General features: G+C 46.7%; 1 protein-coding gene across 1 annotated transcript in view; it reads left to right on the forward strand.

The window, feature by feature from the left end:
* The window catches only part of ACOXL (acyl-CoA oxidase like), a 317,745-nt gene that overhangs the window by 51,237 nt on the left and 249,971 nt on the right, over positions 1–16,537 (forward strand). The window contains 1 exon segment of the mRNA XM_036873780.1: positions 9,764–9,798. Coding sequence (XP_036729675.1) covers positions 9,764–9,798 — 35 coding nt within the window.

The following is a 16,537-nucleotide window of genomic DNA, read 5'->3' on the forward strand; positions in this document are numbered from 1 at the left end:
ATTGGAGTATAATTGCTTCACAATGCTGTGTTAGTTTCTGCTTTATAACAAAGTGAATCAGCTATACATGTACATATATCCCCATATCTCCTCCCTCTTGCGTCTCCCTCCCACCCTGCCTATCCCACCCCTCTAGGTGGTCACAAAGCACCGAGCTGATCTCCCTGTGCTATGCGGCTGCTTCCCACTAGCTAGCTATTTGACATTTGGTAGTCGATGCTACTCTCACTTTGCCCCCAGCTTCCCCCTCCCCCGCCCTGCCCCCCAGCCCTGTGTCCTCAAGTTCATTCTCTATGTCTGCATCTTTATTGCTGCCCTGCCACTAGGTTCATCAGTACCATTTTAAAAAAATTCCATATATATGCATTAGCATATGGTATTTGTTTTTCTCTTTCTGACTTACTTCACTCTGTATGACAGACTCTAGGTCCATCCACCTCACTAGAGTAGACACCAAGGCATATCCCTTAAAGAAAGAATTGATAAGTTGGACTTCATCAAAACAAATAACTTTCGCTCTGTAAAGACCTTGTTACACAGATGAAAAGACAGGCTACAGACTGGGAGAAAATATTTGTAAACCACATATCTGACAAAGGACTAGTATACAGAATATAGAAAGAGTTCTCAAAACTCAACAGTGAAAAACAACCAATCCAAATAGAAAATGGGCAAACATTTCACTGAGCAGAATCTACCGTTGGCAAATAAGCACATGAAAAGATGTTCAACATCATGAGACACTTAGGAAAATGTAAATTAAAACCACAATGGCTATCAGAATAATACCTATCAGAATGGCACAAATTTTTTTAAAAAGTGGTAACACCAAAAGCTAGTGAGGATGCAGAGAAACAGTATCATTCATACATTTCTGGTGGGATTGTAAAACAGTACAACCACTTTGGAAATCGGTTTGGCAGTTTCTTATAAAATTGAACATGCAACTACCATATGACCAGCAGTTGCACTCCTGGGCATTTATCCCAGAGAAATGAAAACTTATGTTCATGCAGATACCTGCATATGAATGTTCATAGCAGCTTTACGCATAATAGTCCTAAACTGCAAATAGTCCAGATGTCCTTTAACAGATTACTTGGCTGTGGTATTCCAGTATGCCATGGAATACTGCTCAGCAATGAAAAGGAATGAACTATTGGTACATGCAGCCAACTGGATCAATCTCCAGAGAATGATGCTGAATGAAAAGCTCTAATTCCCAAAGGTTACATACTGTAGGCTTCCATTTATATTACATTCTCGAAAAGGCAAAATTACAGGACTGGAGAACAGACTGATGGTTGCCAGGGGCTAAACAGGGATAAGTGTGGGAGGGAAATGGATGCATTTATAAAAGGGCAACGCAAGGTGACAGAAATGTTCTGTAGCTGGACTGTATTGATGTCAATACCCTCACTGATATTGCATGATAATTTTGCAAGATGTCACTGGGGATGACATCTTGGAGGAAACTGGGCAAAGGATACATGGGGCTTCTCTCCATTATTTCTCTATATAATTTCAGATACCTGCATGTGAATCTGTTAATACAATTATCTCATAATTAAGTGTTTACTTAAAAATATATTGTCTCTTTTTCAACAGTGGATCTACTGCACTGTTTTTTAAAATTATTTTTTAAATTCTTTTTACTGCGGTCTTTTTAACAGCTGCTGTCATGTTTTCTGGAGGGCCTCATTTTAGCCCACGTCCCATATACCTGGGAGGAGGGATTTTTGTTTGTCTGTTTATGTTTTTGTGAATTTCTTTCTGGTAAGAATTTGATTAGAGGAGAAAGTAGGTAAGAGCTAGAAGGAAGAACACTGGTGTTCTTTCTTTGAAACAGGTTCTTTAAAAGTATTTTTGTGTCTTACATTAAAAAGGGATTTCCTTTCCTGGGAGTTTTACTCTTGACTCCGATGAGGATCTGGGGGTCAGAGTGGGTCAACGAGCGGTTTTGGGGTCGCTAAGCTGCAGTGACAGGCTATGAACGGCCTTTCATTTTCTTGTATTGAACAGGCCAAAATCCACCATAGAAATGCCCTAAAATACTCTTGTTATTGACTGCATGTGAGGGTGTCACCCATTTGTCCCCTTCAGTCCGCGTACATTTCCTTTTCTTCTCTTCAGCCTCTTCCTTCTCCCCTGGCCGACTCTGGCTTATAATCAAGCTTTCACTTAAGTAGTGTTTGCCACTGCAAGTTCCAGAGTTTTCTGGGTTAGTTGTTCTGTGATGTAGGCTGCACACAGAATCCACGTCCATCGTCACGCCGGTGCAAATTAGGTTTTCTACGAAAAGAGTGTGCGGTTTCTTCATATTATCGAATACCCAACCATTCATATCAAGAGAAGCCAAGAAACCAAAATCTACTGTTATTTTGTTGGAAACCTAAAACTTAAAAAAATACGGTCAGCTCCTCTGACCCTTACAGGCTGTAAGTGAATTCAATGAATACAAGCTGAATTCTCCCTGGAGTGAATGCAGTGGTTCATGAAGCTCTCTGGCAGCCCTGTTTATCCAGCTCTGGGTACCGGCCACACAAAGGTGAGTAACTGGGCCCTGATGTACGCCCATGAGTTCACTCTGCTGTGACACAGGTGGACAGACCACGGCCACTTAATGACAATGACAAGGATGATAGCTGGCCTCCTGGAGTCCTCGTCACTGCTCGGCCCTGAGAGTGTCCAGCCCCGTCTCCTGGGGAGGGGCTGCAGTTACTGTTGTTTCTCTGCAGAGGATGGTACCGAGGTTGAGAGCAGGGCAGGGGGTGGTCCCTTGACCCATGGCTCATGGGGCTTGGTCCCTGGGAGATGCCTGGCAGAAGGGGGCCCAGGTGCTGTTGCTTGGGGAGGGGGGGGAACGGGCAGCAACTCCAGACTCACAGATGTTTTTAATTTGTGCGAATTGGGGGACAAAGCAAGTCCTTGTGAAAACTCATCTCCAAGCTTTCCAAGCAGAGCTGTTTAACTTTTACTCCAAAAAGATGGTGCCTGGCTTAGGTTCCCAGGAACTGCGAGGAAGAACGGCAGTATCACGGGTCTTACCTTTTCAGTTACTTGGGGCTTAGAGACTTAAAAGCAACTTGTTTTCTTAGGTTGGTGAAACAACCACGGCCTAGGTTTCAGTGTTTGTTCAATGTTAATTTCCATTGATTTAGCAAGTTTTACATCAGGTTCTGAAAGTTTCAGATTTGAATTACTAGGTTTCCGACAAATCTGGAAAGAGTTTACATATTATACATATGCCCTTCTTTTCCTAAACTTAAGTGTGACTTTTTCTTTAGCTTTTTCAGTTTTTTTTTTTAATTTAATTTTAAGGGCCCAAGGAAGGATAACATCACGAAATAAACTCAATAATGAGAAATATGTTGTTGTTGTTTCTTCCTCCTGCCTTTCTTGCCGTCTCCTCCCTCTTTTGATGGGAATGAGAGAGAGAAGCACAGCGGGGGGAGGGCAGGGCTGCAGCCTGTTGAGACTTTGCCCTTGGCCTCCACGAAGCCGGCCCTGTACTTGTTTGTGGACAGCACACAGTGGATCTCAGCCGGGTGCGGACACCTCTCCCTGCAGAGTGGGTAATCACCTGTGAGCCCCAGGAGGCCTCATCTCCCCAAACATCACCCCGGGCCTACTAGCTGGCTGAGCTCACAGCGATGATAATCCCTGCAGTTGAGTGTAGGACATTGACATGACATTAAGAGGACATAAAATGAAAACAGTTTTATTATGAACTGTAACATTGTCAATGTTACCTCATCATCATCGTCGTCATAGTTACTAAGAATTCACCTGTGCCAAGCCTTTTGCTGAGTTCTTTCCGTACATCATCTCTTTCAGCGCTTCCTAAACTTGACCCCTGGAGGGCTGGCTACCTGCCCCGCACTCCACTCCCCCACCAGAGTTTCCGATTCAGTAGGTCTGGGTCAGGGCCTGAGAACTTGCATTGCTCACAAGTTTGCAGGAGATGCTGTGACTGCTCCTCCTCATCCCAGAAGTCTAAGTTAATCTGCCTAAAACAACCCCACGAAATAGGTAACGTGAGGAAAGAGGCAAGAAAAAGCGGGAGACTGGGCCACAAAGCTCCCTGCGACTGACCATAAGCATCGGCTGGTCCAGCATAGTTAATTTTTCAGAGGAAGTAGCGAGTGCCTAAGAGAGCCCTAGACGGACGTCCACTGCTGAGGACTAGTGGGTTGTGGCGTGTGTGGCAGGGTTTCAGAGTCACGCACGGAGGGGCAGGAAGTCTGGGGTGTTACCTGCAGGAAGACCAGCTCTGGAAGGTGCTGCTTGCGGGAGCACGGGGGCCCTGGCTATTAGGAGGAGAGGACAGTGTTGGAAGGAGAGCCAGAGAAGGGGTTAATAGGATGCGTTCGGTGGATCACTTTCTCCCTGCCTCCCATCCTTGGACCAGCACACTGTGGCTCTGTTTGTGTGGGATTCTGTCCACGCCATGGCCCTTCTTCTCCCCTTCACGCTCCTTTCCCATATTTCCCAGAAAAGGGGAGGAAATCGTTTAAAAAATACAGGAGGAAAATAAACAACAACCTTTCTCTGTGAGTTTATTTTGTGATGTTATAAATCTTTGGACCCTTGAAATTAAAAAAAAAAAAAAAAAACTATAAAAAAAGCACCACCGAAGTATAGGAAAGGGAGGGAAGAGTCACACCTAACAGGAAGGCTTTCCCCAAACTTGTCACAAACTCATTAATTCAAGATTGGAAGCCTGGAAAACCCGAGGAGAGCCTTGGCAACGTGGAAAGGTGTAAAGCGAGGTTGCAGACCCGTGGCCCCCTGGCCAAATTCCACTGACATGTTTTGTTTGGCTCCCGTAGTTTTTGAAAAATAGTCAAATCAGTTTCAAACATGGGAGTTTTCATAATAAAACCCCTGATGTCCAGCTTTTTTTTGAGGAACGGGGAGCACTGGTGCCAGGGCTGTGGCTGGTTGGTGGCCGACCACGTGAAGGGGCGTGGCTTCTGGTCATAGCCCCGGCCAGCAGACCACCCCTGGTCTAGAAAGTTCTGGACTCACACTTGGAGCGCCACTCACCAGCTGGATGACTTGGAGGCTGGCCCTTACTGGACTTCTCCTCCTCACCTGCCGCTGGCAGCCTTGTGTGTGTGACAGCACATCGTAAACACGAAGCACAGCAGATTCCCAGCAACACAGGGACCCTTGGGCCAGCGGGCCTTAGGGAAGAGGCGCTTGGTGACAGTCCGTGCACCTGTAAGGACGTTCCCTACTGCCTTCTAAGACAGTGCCAGCCACTCCTTTCCTTTAAAGTTTTTTCAAAAGATGGATTTTAAAACTGTGTTTTCTAAAATTATGATTATTTTACAAGGTCTGCGCAATCCACGTGGTGCTTTATAGGGTGTATCCGGCTACAGCTGGCCCACTTCTGGGTGTTTTATGGCAAATTATTCTCAGATTACCCTTTAATGCAGGAAGGCCTGCCAGTTGTCTGAGCTCCCTGGGTCATATAGAAAACCCCTAGACTTGATACGAAACAGCTGCCTCGGTCAGCTGTTCCAAAAAAGGAGCATTTTCAGGCCGAAGCAGCAGGAAAAAGGTTTTTTGTAGTTGGTGGAGATTTTGAAAAAAAAAAAAAAGTTAAATTACTCTTTCCTGGCCATTAAAATGTGATTGAATTTTGTTATTAACAAATTGTGGGAATCTCGAAAGAAGTACTCCGAATGGGAGTTTGTTAAGTGCTCTCTGGCAATACTTACAGTATGTCCCGGGGGGGTGTTCTCGATGGAGGGTGTCTGCACAAAACTCCGCTGACCTCCGTGTCCCTGGGCCTCAGCCCGGGCTGGGCTGGGGTCAGGGGGCCAACCCCCGGGCCTCCCCCCTCTCTCTCCCCAGGGCCCCTGCTGAGACCAGCAACAAAAGGGTCAATTGTCTGAGGCCCCCCTTTGTCTCAAGAGGCTCAATGGGCCTCTCCAAATGCCAAAGTGTCTCTATGCACATGGGTGAATGCATATACACATGGCTGTAGGAATGTGTATCCGTACGTATATGTGCACATGTGCTGGTGCATGCGAGTATTGTATAAGCATGTGCGTGCACGTGTGCACCCAGGAACACGTGCTTATTTATATGTGCACATGCATGCGTGAATAGGAATGCACACATACCTGTGCATGCATACATGCGTGTGGATGTGCCTCTGTGTGTAAGCGTGTGCACGCACACGCGAGTGTGCACATGTGTGCCTATGTGCACACACATACGAGTGAGTCGGGTGTGAATGTGTGCACATGTGCCTGTGTGTGCACACACAGGCAGTGGTGAGACTTGCTCGAAGAATTTCTGAGATGCTGATGCGTCTTGGCCAGGGTGAGGGCTCACAGGGGCCTGGCTGGCTGATGGACGGCCCTAAGGCTGAGGGAGAAAAGCAACTCTGGCCCCTCTCAGCAGATGGCCCAGTTACCTTGATGTGGCATTTTCTATGGGGCAGAAACCTCAGAGAAGTCTCTGCCTCCCCTGCCTTCTCTAGGGTCAGATAATATGTAGGATGGAGGAGGAGGAGGAGACATAAGGAGGCTCCCCACACAGCTCACTGGCCTCATTTACCTGTTCCAATGTGGGGTTTCATGGCGAGGCCCGCAGTAACTTTCTACGCTGTTCCAGTACCTTCTCAGGGCTGCCTAATCAGATCCAGTGCATTCTTTGTGGCGTTTAAGCCAGGTTTCCAGAAGGACTGTACAATGACCTGTTCCCATCCGTCCCATCAGTGGGTTCCCACATAGCTCTGGGGTCTTTGTACAGGTGCCAACCATCCTGTTCCCTAGCGCATCTTTGGAGACCTGCGGGATTCTGTGGCTGGTCCGTACCATCCCAAGGTTCACACTCTCTTCCTTAACAAAGGTGTCCTTTTAAAAATGACTGTAAAACATATTTGATTCAGAAGCCAAGAAAAGACTAATAAAAATGCTTAATTCAAATTTGCTTCTGTGAAGGATTTATCTCCTAGCCCCTTTTAACCAGCACAGCTGCCATGTAACAACTTTTTCTGCTTTTTTTTCTTATTCTTGTCCTTCCCCAGACCCATTTCCTCTCCCTACTCCAGCAAGGGCTTATCTTTCAACTGTGGAAAGCCACCAGTTAAACAGTACTCCAAAGCTTATCAAAATATTCAGGCAGTAAAATTATCTTATAATTAGCCTAACTGTAAGCCAGAACTTTTTAACCCCAGGAAATGTGAAGTTACCCAGCCTGTGAAATTGGTAAATTGCTCATTCTGACCTTTTTAGGCTGCAGTTTCTACTTTTATTTCATTCCCCCAGTAATTTCCTCCTTTTTCTTTAAATTCCTGATGGTCCCTGAGGCATCTTCCTCTTCTGTTTGCTGAAGTCTCAGAGAAAATGTACTCCTGGCTGAGCTGAAATAGATAATTAAATGCATTCAGGCGAGGGGGTTATGAAATCAACCTGTTATATATTTCATGCCTTCACTTTTAGATATGCTTTCGGTAAAATGAAGCCTCATCTCACCATCGCTGATTCCATACTTCAGGTGCATGCAGTGGTGACACCCAGCCGAATGATTCTGGAGCTATTCCCACACTAGCTGTGGGATTCCGAAGTATCCTGAGCTGGTTAGAAGAATTGGGCTTTCTTATCACAAAGATTTCTCCTAACTCTTCCTCCCCTTGGCTCTTGCTTACCCCATCAACCCTCCCACTGCCCCAGGGACCCTCCTGTCATCTTGCAACACCCAGCAGGATGCCACAAATGTCACCTCCCCACCCTCACTTCTATGGGAGCTGACATCAAGGGAATGGGCAGTGACGTGTTTGGGGGTGTTAAGGTGCTACTTAGGTGGACTTTTGGCCCAGAAATGATGTTATAGATGATGCTTTGGTTTTTAACTGCAATTGAGATTCTTAAACTAGTCATGCCATAATTCAGCCACAAGCGGGTTAGTGAGACTTACATAGGCATGATTAGGGCTGACCACTGTGTTTTACAGGATGAAATACTTGCAAAGTTGCAAAAATTAAACTTAAAAACAATTAAAAATTAAATTTTGGAGTGTGACATTTTCATCAATGAGGTGTTGCCTATAAATAGTGGTAGTGATTATTTATAGAGTTTTTTTCCTATCCATCAGGCAGTATGTACACACGTGGGCATACACACAAACACATAGATAGAAAAATTGTTTCATCCTTATGTTAATTTGGTGAGAACATAATTACTTTGCCCATTTTACAGTTGTGAACACTGAGGCTCTGAGAGTTTAAATCACTTGCTGACACCCCTATGGTTAGCAGTTGAACGTGGCTCTCATGTAATCCACCACTGGCCTTGCGTGAACCAGCCGAGGCCCAGGCCATATGGTCCAACCCCTAGTTGTGCTTGAGAGGTTTCCCTGACACCCCTACAGGGTAAGGAGGAAATCGCAGTGTCACCTCGGGCTCTGCTTGTGGCCGTGCCCGGCAGTCGTGTACACTTTCTCTTGATGTCACGTGTATATCACAGGTGCGATTTCCTTGCAGTCCTCGGAGCTGCCTTGCTGGCCTTGAGCTGACAGGATCAGGGTGAAGTCTGTGCTGATCCCCTCAGGGAGGCTCTGGCCCAAGTGGTCAGTCCCCCTGGGGTGGAGGTAGTGAGAGGGTCGCTCCCAGGACCTGGGCGTGGCCATGCTCTCCTAATGCAAACCTCAGAATCAGATCCGCTCTGCAATCCCATCTTTTCACAGCTTTGTCTCAGAGCTGAAAGAGCCCTGTTTTGCTCATGGAAACAGAGTAGAATGGTGGTTTCCAGGGGCTGCAGGGTGGGGGTAGATGGGGAGATGTTGGTCAAAGGGCACAAACTTCCAGGGCTAAGAAGAATAAGTTCTGAGGGTCTAATGTACAGCATGGTGACTGTAGTTAACAACGCTGTATTGCATAGTTGAAAGTGGCTAAGAGAGCAGATCTTAAGTGTTCTCACCAAAAAAGAAATAAAAGGTAACTCTGTGAGGCGATGAGTGTGTTAATTAATGTGATAATGTGTGTTAACCATTTTGCAATGTATGTGTATATGTCATCACTTTAAATAGATACCCTTTTATTTGGCAATTACACCTCAATAAAAAATAAAAAATAAACATTAAAGCATTTTTTTTTTTTTTTTGGCTGCGTTGGGTCTTCGTTGCTGCGTGCAGGCTTTCTCTAGTTGTGGCGAGCGGGGGCTACTCTTCGTTGCGGTGCGTGGGCTTCTCATTGCGGTGGCTTCTCTTGTTGCGGAGCACGGGCTCTAGGTGCATGGGCTTCAGTAGTTGCAGCACACGGGCTCAGTAGTTGTGGCTCGTGGGCTCTAGAGCGCAGGCTCAGTAGCTGTGGCGCACGGGCTTAGCTGTTACACAGCACGTGGGATCTTCCCGGACCAGGGCTTGAACCCATGTCACCTGCATTGGCAGGCGGACTCCTAACCACTGCACCACCAGGGAAGCCCCGAAAGCGTTTTTAAAAAGGCAAAAAAGAGCCCTGTTTTGGAAGTCTTTCCTGATGAGAGGCACCTTCTGTCTAATCCACAGTGGAATATTGTACCCTGTTTAAGACCTTTTCAAAATACCATTATCCTTTAAGAGTGAAGTTGAAACTAAAGATTGATCATTAAAACGTGTTATTTAAAAAAAAAAGTGTTATTTAGGAAGCATTAGCAGGAAGGTGTTTTAAGAAATGTTTAAAAAAATTGGCATGTTAAGTCAGTTTTCTTGTGAATTCAGCATATGCTTGATATTATTTAATATGTATTCCTCTCTTTAATTGCACCTTGGATTGATGATAGCCATTCGCTACAGCCACAGGTAAAGTTACATTTTTTCTTTTAAGGAGTATCCTTACTGATTTATAGCTTTTGGTTTGCTTGAGTCTACAAGTTTTTGAGCTTAATTTTGTTGGCTGCTCCATCTGTGATGTCAGTGTGATAGCAAGTAGATGAAATTGTTCTAGTTGCTTGATTGGTGAGAGTTAATCAGTCTTTGGAGGAATAAGATTTTTACGTAAAAGTTGTGGTAGATAGCCCATTTCTTTTTTTTAATTTATCTGTTTTATTTATTTATTTTTGGCTGCGTTGGGTCTTCGTTGCTGCACACGGGCTTTCTCTGGTTGCGGCGAGCGGGGGCTACTCTTCGTTGCGGTGCATGGGCTCCTCATCGCGATGGCTTCTCTTGTTGTGGAGCACGGGCTCTAGGCGCGTGGGCTTCAGTAGTTGTGGCACATGAGCTCAGTAGTTGTGGCTCACGGGCTTAGTTGCCCTGCGGCATGTGGGATCTTCCCAGACCAGGGCTCGAACCCGTGTCCCTTGCATTGGCAGGAGGATTCTTAACCACTGTGCCAACAGGGAAGCCCCACCCATCTCTTTTAAAGTCAAAAATGTAATGCTCTAGAGCAGGGACCCGACGTGATTTCTGGGAGTGGACTGTGTCCAAGGGTGAGAAGTGGAAACAGGGATGTCCTGCATGAGAAACGAGGCCAGAAAGCCAAGCGAGGGCTTGGCTTAGCGACTTTATTCAGAAAGCCAGCAGACTCTGAAGATGGACTAGTGTCCCAAAGGTCCATTCAGGCTTCTTTTTTTTTTTTTTTTTTAAAAGCTAAGTCTTCTTTTTTTTTAAAATTATTTATTTATTTATTTATTTTTGGCTGTGTTGGGTCTTCGTTTCTGTGCAAGGGCTTTCTCTAGTTGTGGCAAGCGGGGGCCACTCTTAATCGCGGTGCGCGGGCCTCTCACTGTCGCGGCCTCTCCTGTTGCGGGGCACAGGCTCCAGACGCGCAGGCTCAGTAATTGTGGCTCACGGGCCTAGTTGCTCCGCGGCATGTGGGATCTTCCCAGACCAGGGCTCGAACCCGTGTCCCCTGCATTGGCAGGCAGACTCTCAACCACTGCGCCACCAGGGAAGCCCCAGGCTTCTTTCATACTAAAAGGGGAGGGGGTGTGGCTGGTTGTTGCAGACTTCTTGATGCTGGAATCCTTTGTTCTTGCACCTGTCCCTGTAGGTCAGGGCACGATGTTCCTATAAACCTCCAAGGAGACAAATGTTATTCTCTGTTCTGCAACTTTTTATCTCTATGTGAATGGGAAAGTGTTATACCTTTAAAGGTCAGAGCCTTGAGAATGGGCTACCTTGTATATTCCAGGCTATAGGCAACATTCTTTTAGTGATTAACTTGTAGCAAGAGCAATAGAATACAAAGGTTAAAGTAAAAGAAACAGATTCAGTATGGGGTTAGATTTCTTCTTCCCTATCACAGCCCCATGGAGGTGGTGGGCGCTCCATGGAAGAAAGCACTTCACTTGGATTGTAAACAACAGTCCCCTTTGTTCCTCTTTCCCCAGAGCAGCCGCCTCGCTGAGGAAATGTGGCTGGTAGATGGAGGTTTAGGAGGCTGAGTAGAAAGGTAGGCACCCTGAGCCATGGCCCTACGGGAGCCAAGGACAGGAGCTCCGTTGTGATGAAGGGAAAGAAGGATGTTCGGGTGGTAAACGAACGCCCATTTCAGAGAGGGCGGAGCTTTGGAGCTGCTCATCCTGTGGCCACATTTATGGATTCTGCCCCAGTTCCTATCTGCCTACTGTCACTGGACGACCATTTATCATGCTCGTGCAGTGTGTGGGTCAGGGGTCTGGAAAGGGCAGTGAAGATGGCTTGTCTCTGCTTCACAGGGTCTGGAGCCTGTGCTGGGGGACTCAAGGGCTGGGGAGCGAGTCATCGGAAGTCTCACTTGCTCTTGTGTCTGGTGGGTGAGGCTGGCTCGTGGCTGGGGCAGCAGCCTCTGTTCCTCTCCACATGGGCTCTTTTGAGCTTCCTCACAGCATGGTGGTTGGCTTTCTCTGAGTGAGTGTCCTGGAAAGAGAGAACCACGTGGAAGCTGTCTCCGTTCTGTGGCCCAGCCTCACAGAGCGTCACTTCCACCTTGTTCTATTGGTTGGCATAGTCGCGAGCCCCAACTTGTGTTCAGAGGGAGGGAGTAGAGAACCCCCCACTCAGCCGAAGGAGTGTCGGTCACATTGTAACAAGAACATGAGAGGTGGCAGAGCTTTGTTTGGCCATATTTGGAAATGCACTCTGCCATAGAGCCCAGCTGAATGTTGGAGTATTTATTTAGAGCACTTGTGAAAAAAATTTAAGACTGTCCTTGCTACAAGGCACTCACTAGTTGGGGGTACACAAGGGGTATGTATGAAGAAGACAGGACAGATGCAGTTCTCATAGGAGGAGGTCAGCCAATCAAAGGAGGCTTCTTAGAGGCAGCGGCCCTTAAACCATCCTCATTCCACTAAAGTGCGAGAGTGGGACGCAGGTCCAGCTGGCTCAGGGAGATGCCTGGGCAGGCTGAGAATACAGGTCCCTGAGAACACAGCCTTTCAATGACTGTTTGACATGTATTTGGAGGAGAGGCAGCGTATGGGGAGGTTGTGGAGGGGTGGGGTGGATCCTGGCTGCCTCAGCCTTCCGTCTGTAGCCCTAGGAGTTCAGTCGCAACCCTAAACGTGGAACCCACCCCTCAAAACAAAGGCCCTGCCCAGGCTGGATGGCAGGCAAGCAGAAAGGCTAGCAGTTGTCTGTCTACGGGAGCATCTGCCTTCTGGGTCCAGGCTTTATCCAAGGAGCCTAGCCCCGCGCTCCTCCTGGCCAGGCCACTGCTGTGCTCTCACGGGAGATGTCCTGGCAAAGGGAGCTGCCCCTGGGCTGTGTTTCCAGCGAAGTTTGCCTCCAGGCTGTCCTATCTCCTGTCTTAGCTCTGGGCTGTTAGGTTCAGAGCAGGGAGTCATGGATATTTGCATAAATGCAGCAAAAAGCGAAGACAAATCTAAATAAGTTACAAAGGGAAGTAGTGAGGTGGAGGAGGAGGAAAGTGAAGGTATCTACTGAGCTTCCTTTGCCAGTTCCGAGTGCCTTCACCATATGCCTCAGGGGCTGGGGTCCCCGGGAGTGAGCGGTGGCCCAGCGAAGCCCGTATTCACAAGAGACGGCTCACAGCATCCGTGTGCCCCTGCCAGGAGCCTGAAGTCTTTAGGAGCGGAGAGAATGATTAGAAAGTGATTGCTGTAACTCAGGGATGACCCGGAGACTTTTTTTTTTTTTTGGCTTGGCTGGGCCTCGAACAAAGTGTAAATGTCCAATTTCCACATCCGATTGACGCAAGCCAAGGTGGGAGAGGTCGTGAGGAGCGTTTGACCTGTCCAGGTACCAACATCTTAAAATAACGGAGGCCTTATCAGAGGTTGTGGTTTTTTTGCTTTTTTTTTTTTAAGATTTTTTTTTTTTTGATGTGGACCATTTGTTAAAGTCTTTATTGACTTTGTTGCAATATTGCTTCTGTTTTATGTTTTTGGTTTTTTGGCCCCGAAGCATGTGGGATCTTAGCTCCCCGACCAGGGATCAAACCTGCACCCCCTGCATTGGAAGGTGAAGTCTTAACCACTGGACCACCAGGGAAGTCCCTAGAGGTTGTGTTTTGCAAAAATTATTTCTGAAACAGAGGGGATTCTGACTTAAAAATTCCAGGAAGCCCAACAGCAGCTATCAAGTGTGGTGAGGAAGAATCCTCCAGTCTGCAGGAATGGGTGACACTTGATACAGTGTCACTGAGGAGACATTTGCAGGTCAGGGCCACACCACCTGCCCCTTGCCCCATGGCCTTTGTCCTGTCTCCGGGGTCAGCGGGCACAGGAGGAATCGGCCTTTCCTCTCAGACACCTGCAGGTCACCGTGTTGCCTGGTGGTGGCTCTTCTGTCCCTCCTGCTGCCTGGCCCTGTCACACACCTCTGTCCTCACATAGGAGGAGGAGCATGAAGGGGGTGGGTTTCTGGTTGTGTCCCCTCTTTAAAAATCCTACTGGCTTATTTAGATTAATTGTTACTTCCATCCTTTTGTCGATTGCTGTTTTTTGGTAAATTATACCTAACAAAAATTTACCATATTATTTATTTATTTATTTGTTGGCATATACTTAATTTACAATGTTGTGTTAGTTTCAAGTGTACAGCAAATTGACTCAGTTATATCGATACATATATATATATATATATATTTATTTTCAGGTTCTTTTCCATTATAGGTTATTACAAGATATTGAGTATAGTTCCCTGTGCTATACAGTAGGACCTTGTTTTCCTATTTTATATATTGTAGTGTGTATATGTTAATCCCAAACTCCTAATTCATGTCCCCCCTCCCTCCTTTTGGTAACCATAGTTTGTTTTCTATGTCTGTGAGTCTATTTCTGTTTTGTAAATAAGTTCATTTGTGTCATCTTTTTTAGATTAAAAATGATCTAAAAAATAAAATTTACCATTTGAACCCTTAAAAAGGATTAGGGAGTGTACAGCTCCATGGCATTAAGCACATTCACACTGTTGTGCAACCATCACCACCATCCATCTCCAGAACTTTTTCATCCTCCCAGACTGAAAGTCTGCACCCGCTGAACACTGACACCACCGTCCCAAGCCCCCGGCAACAACCATTCTACTTTCTGTCTCTGAATCTGATGACTTGAGGAACCTCATAGAAGTGGAATCATATGGTATTTGTCCTTCTGTGGCTGGCTTATTTCATTTAGCAGAATATCCTCAGGGTTCATTCATGTAGCATGTGTCAGAATTCCCTTCCTTTTTAAAGGCTGTATACTATTCCACTCCATACGTAAATTTTTCTTTATCCATTCACCTGTCGATGGACATTTGGGTTGTTTCCGTCTTTTGGTTATTGTTAATAATGCTGCTGTGAACACAGGCGTACAAATATCTCTTTGAAACTTTGCCTTCAATTCTTTTGGGTGGAATTGGTGGATCACACGGTAATTTTATTTGTAGACTTTTGAGGAGCTGCTGTACTATTTTCCTGTTGATTACTTTTTAAATGGGGTTGTATCTGTGTCTCTGTAGTTCTTGGTCACTTCAAAAGCTCACGGTTGCTATTGAGAAATGGTTTCCAATTCCCTTGTCACGTTTGCCCAGAGCCCAGATGACGGGATTGAGGTTTTCCTGGGTCTTTCTTGTGTGGATAGGGATGTTTTTGGAAACACAGTTCAGGACTTTTGGTTCTAATCACCAGGTCTGTTTCCAGAACTCTAACAGCAGGGCTGGGGCCAAGCGAGGTGGTGGAGAAATCCCAGCAGACTCCTTCAGTAGGTGGGGGTGAGATGAAGGGGAGGGAAGAGGCGAATGTGGTTCCAAGAGGCCAGTATTGGGAGGATGGGCTCACCTATGAAGAGGGACAGACTCGGTGGCCTTAAAGGACATGAGTGTGGGAGGAGGGGAAGGAGCCTATAAAATCCGGTAATGCTGCTAGCAGGCAACACCTCTCAGGCTGCTACAGACGTGTGGGGCAGAGCTTCCTGGAGCGAGAGGGGCTCTTGTGCGGCAAGAAAGGAGCTTACGGCTCGAAGGATGCCCGATTTTGTTTTGGTGCATCTGCGTTGGTGCCTCAGCTATCAAATCTCCCTTGTTACAGTGAACTACAGTGTACAGTGCTCAGGGTCAAGACCAGTCCCCGGCCCGACCCCTACCCCCAGCTCCTCACCAACACATGCACACCCCAGCCATCGCCACTCCTGCCCCAGACATGATGGTTCAGCCTCTAAACCCTGCTACACCTGTTACTCCAGACTTATGCGTGTGATACAGGAGTGCGTGCGTGCCTCTGTGTGTGTGTGTGTGTGTGTGTGTGTGTGACATGCTGTAGGATAGGGGGCTGAGGGGCCAGGAAGTGGAGAATGACGTAGTCATATTCCAAACGTATAGATGTACCAAGCAAGGAAGAGCATCTACCGTGACCGACCATGTGTTTGACAGCAAGTCCTGCACACATTTCATTTATTGTCATGGCATTTTAATTTATTTTTGTAAAGTCAAGTCATTTTTCACAGAGTGGAAAATTGTCTCTTGATGTTCATTCCCCGCTGTGTGGCTTGAGGTTTTCGGGTGGAATCCACACGGTGGTGACAGCTGGGTAACCCCCAGAAGTGCCCTTTGCAGGTAACAGCTCTAGGGGCCCCACTACCCGCCCAGCGGGGAAATTGTTCCCCACTGTGTGGGTGTTTTGTTTTTTCTTTTTCTACAAGATTGAAAGAGAGTTTAGATGTTCTTCCTGCCTGTCACAGGGCAGCAGCCCGAGGAACCCTGCTGCCTCCTGGTGGGAACCCCTGGGCCAGGATGAACCGGGCTCAGGAGGGATCGGCTCAGCTCTGGCTCTCGTTCTCCGATACGGTGGAGAGCTCACACGCAACAACAGCGGGGAGTTTTTGCACGTGGCACTTATGACCATATTTCGAAGAAAGGCTCATGAAAGCAAGGTGTGAGAGCAGCAAAGTGGCCCCCGACAGAATTATTTTGTTCTGTTTTTTGTTTTTGTCGGTTGTCCTGTCCTAATAAATGAGGAAGGACGGATGGACCTAAAGATGATTGTACTAAGTGAAGTCAGAGAAACGCAAATACCATATGATATTTCACTTGTGTGTGGAATCTAAGATATGACACAAATGAACTTATTTACAAAACAGAAACAGACTCACAGACATAGAGAACAGACTTGTGGTTA

This window comes from Balaenoptera musculus, chromosome 13 (assembly GCF_009873245.2).
Source record: "Balaenoptera musculus isolate JJ_BM4_2016_0621 chromosome 13, mBalMus1.pri.v3, whole genome shotgun sequence".
Classification (NCBI taxonomy): domain Eukaryota; kingdom Metazoa; phylum Chordata; class Mammalia; order Artiodactyla; family Balaenopteridae; genus Balaenoptera; species Balaenoptera musculus.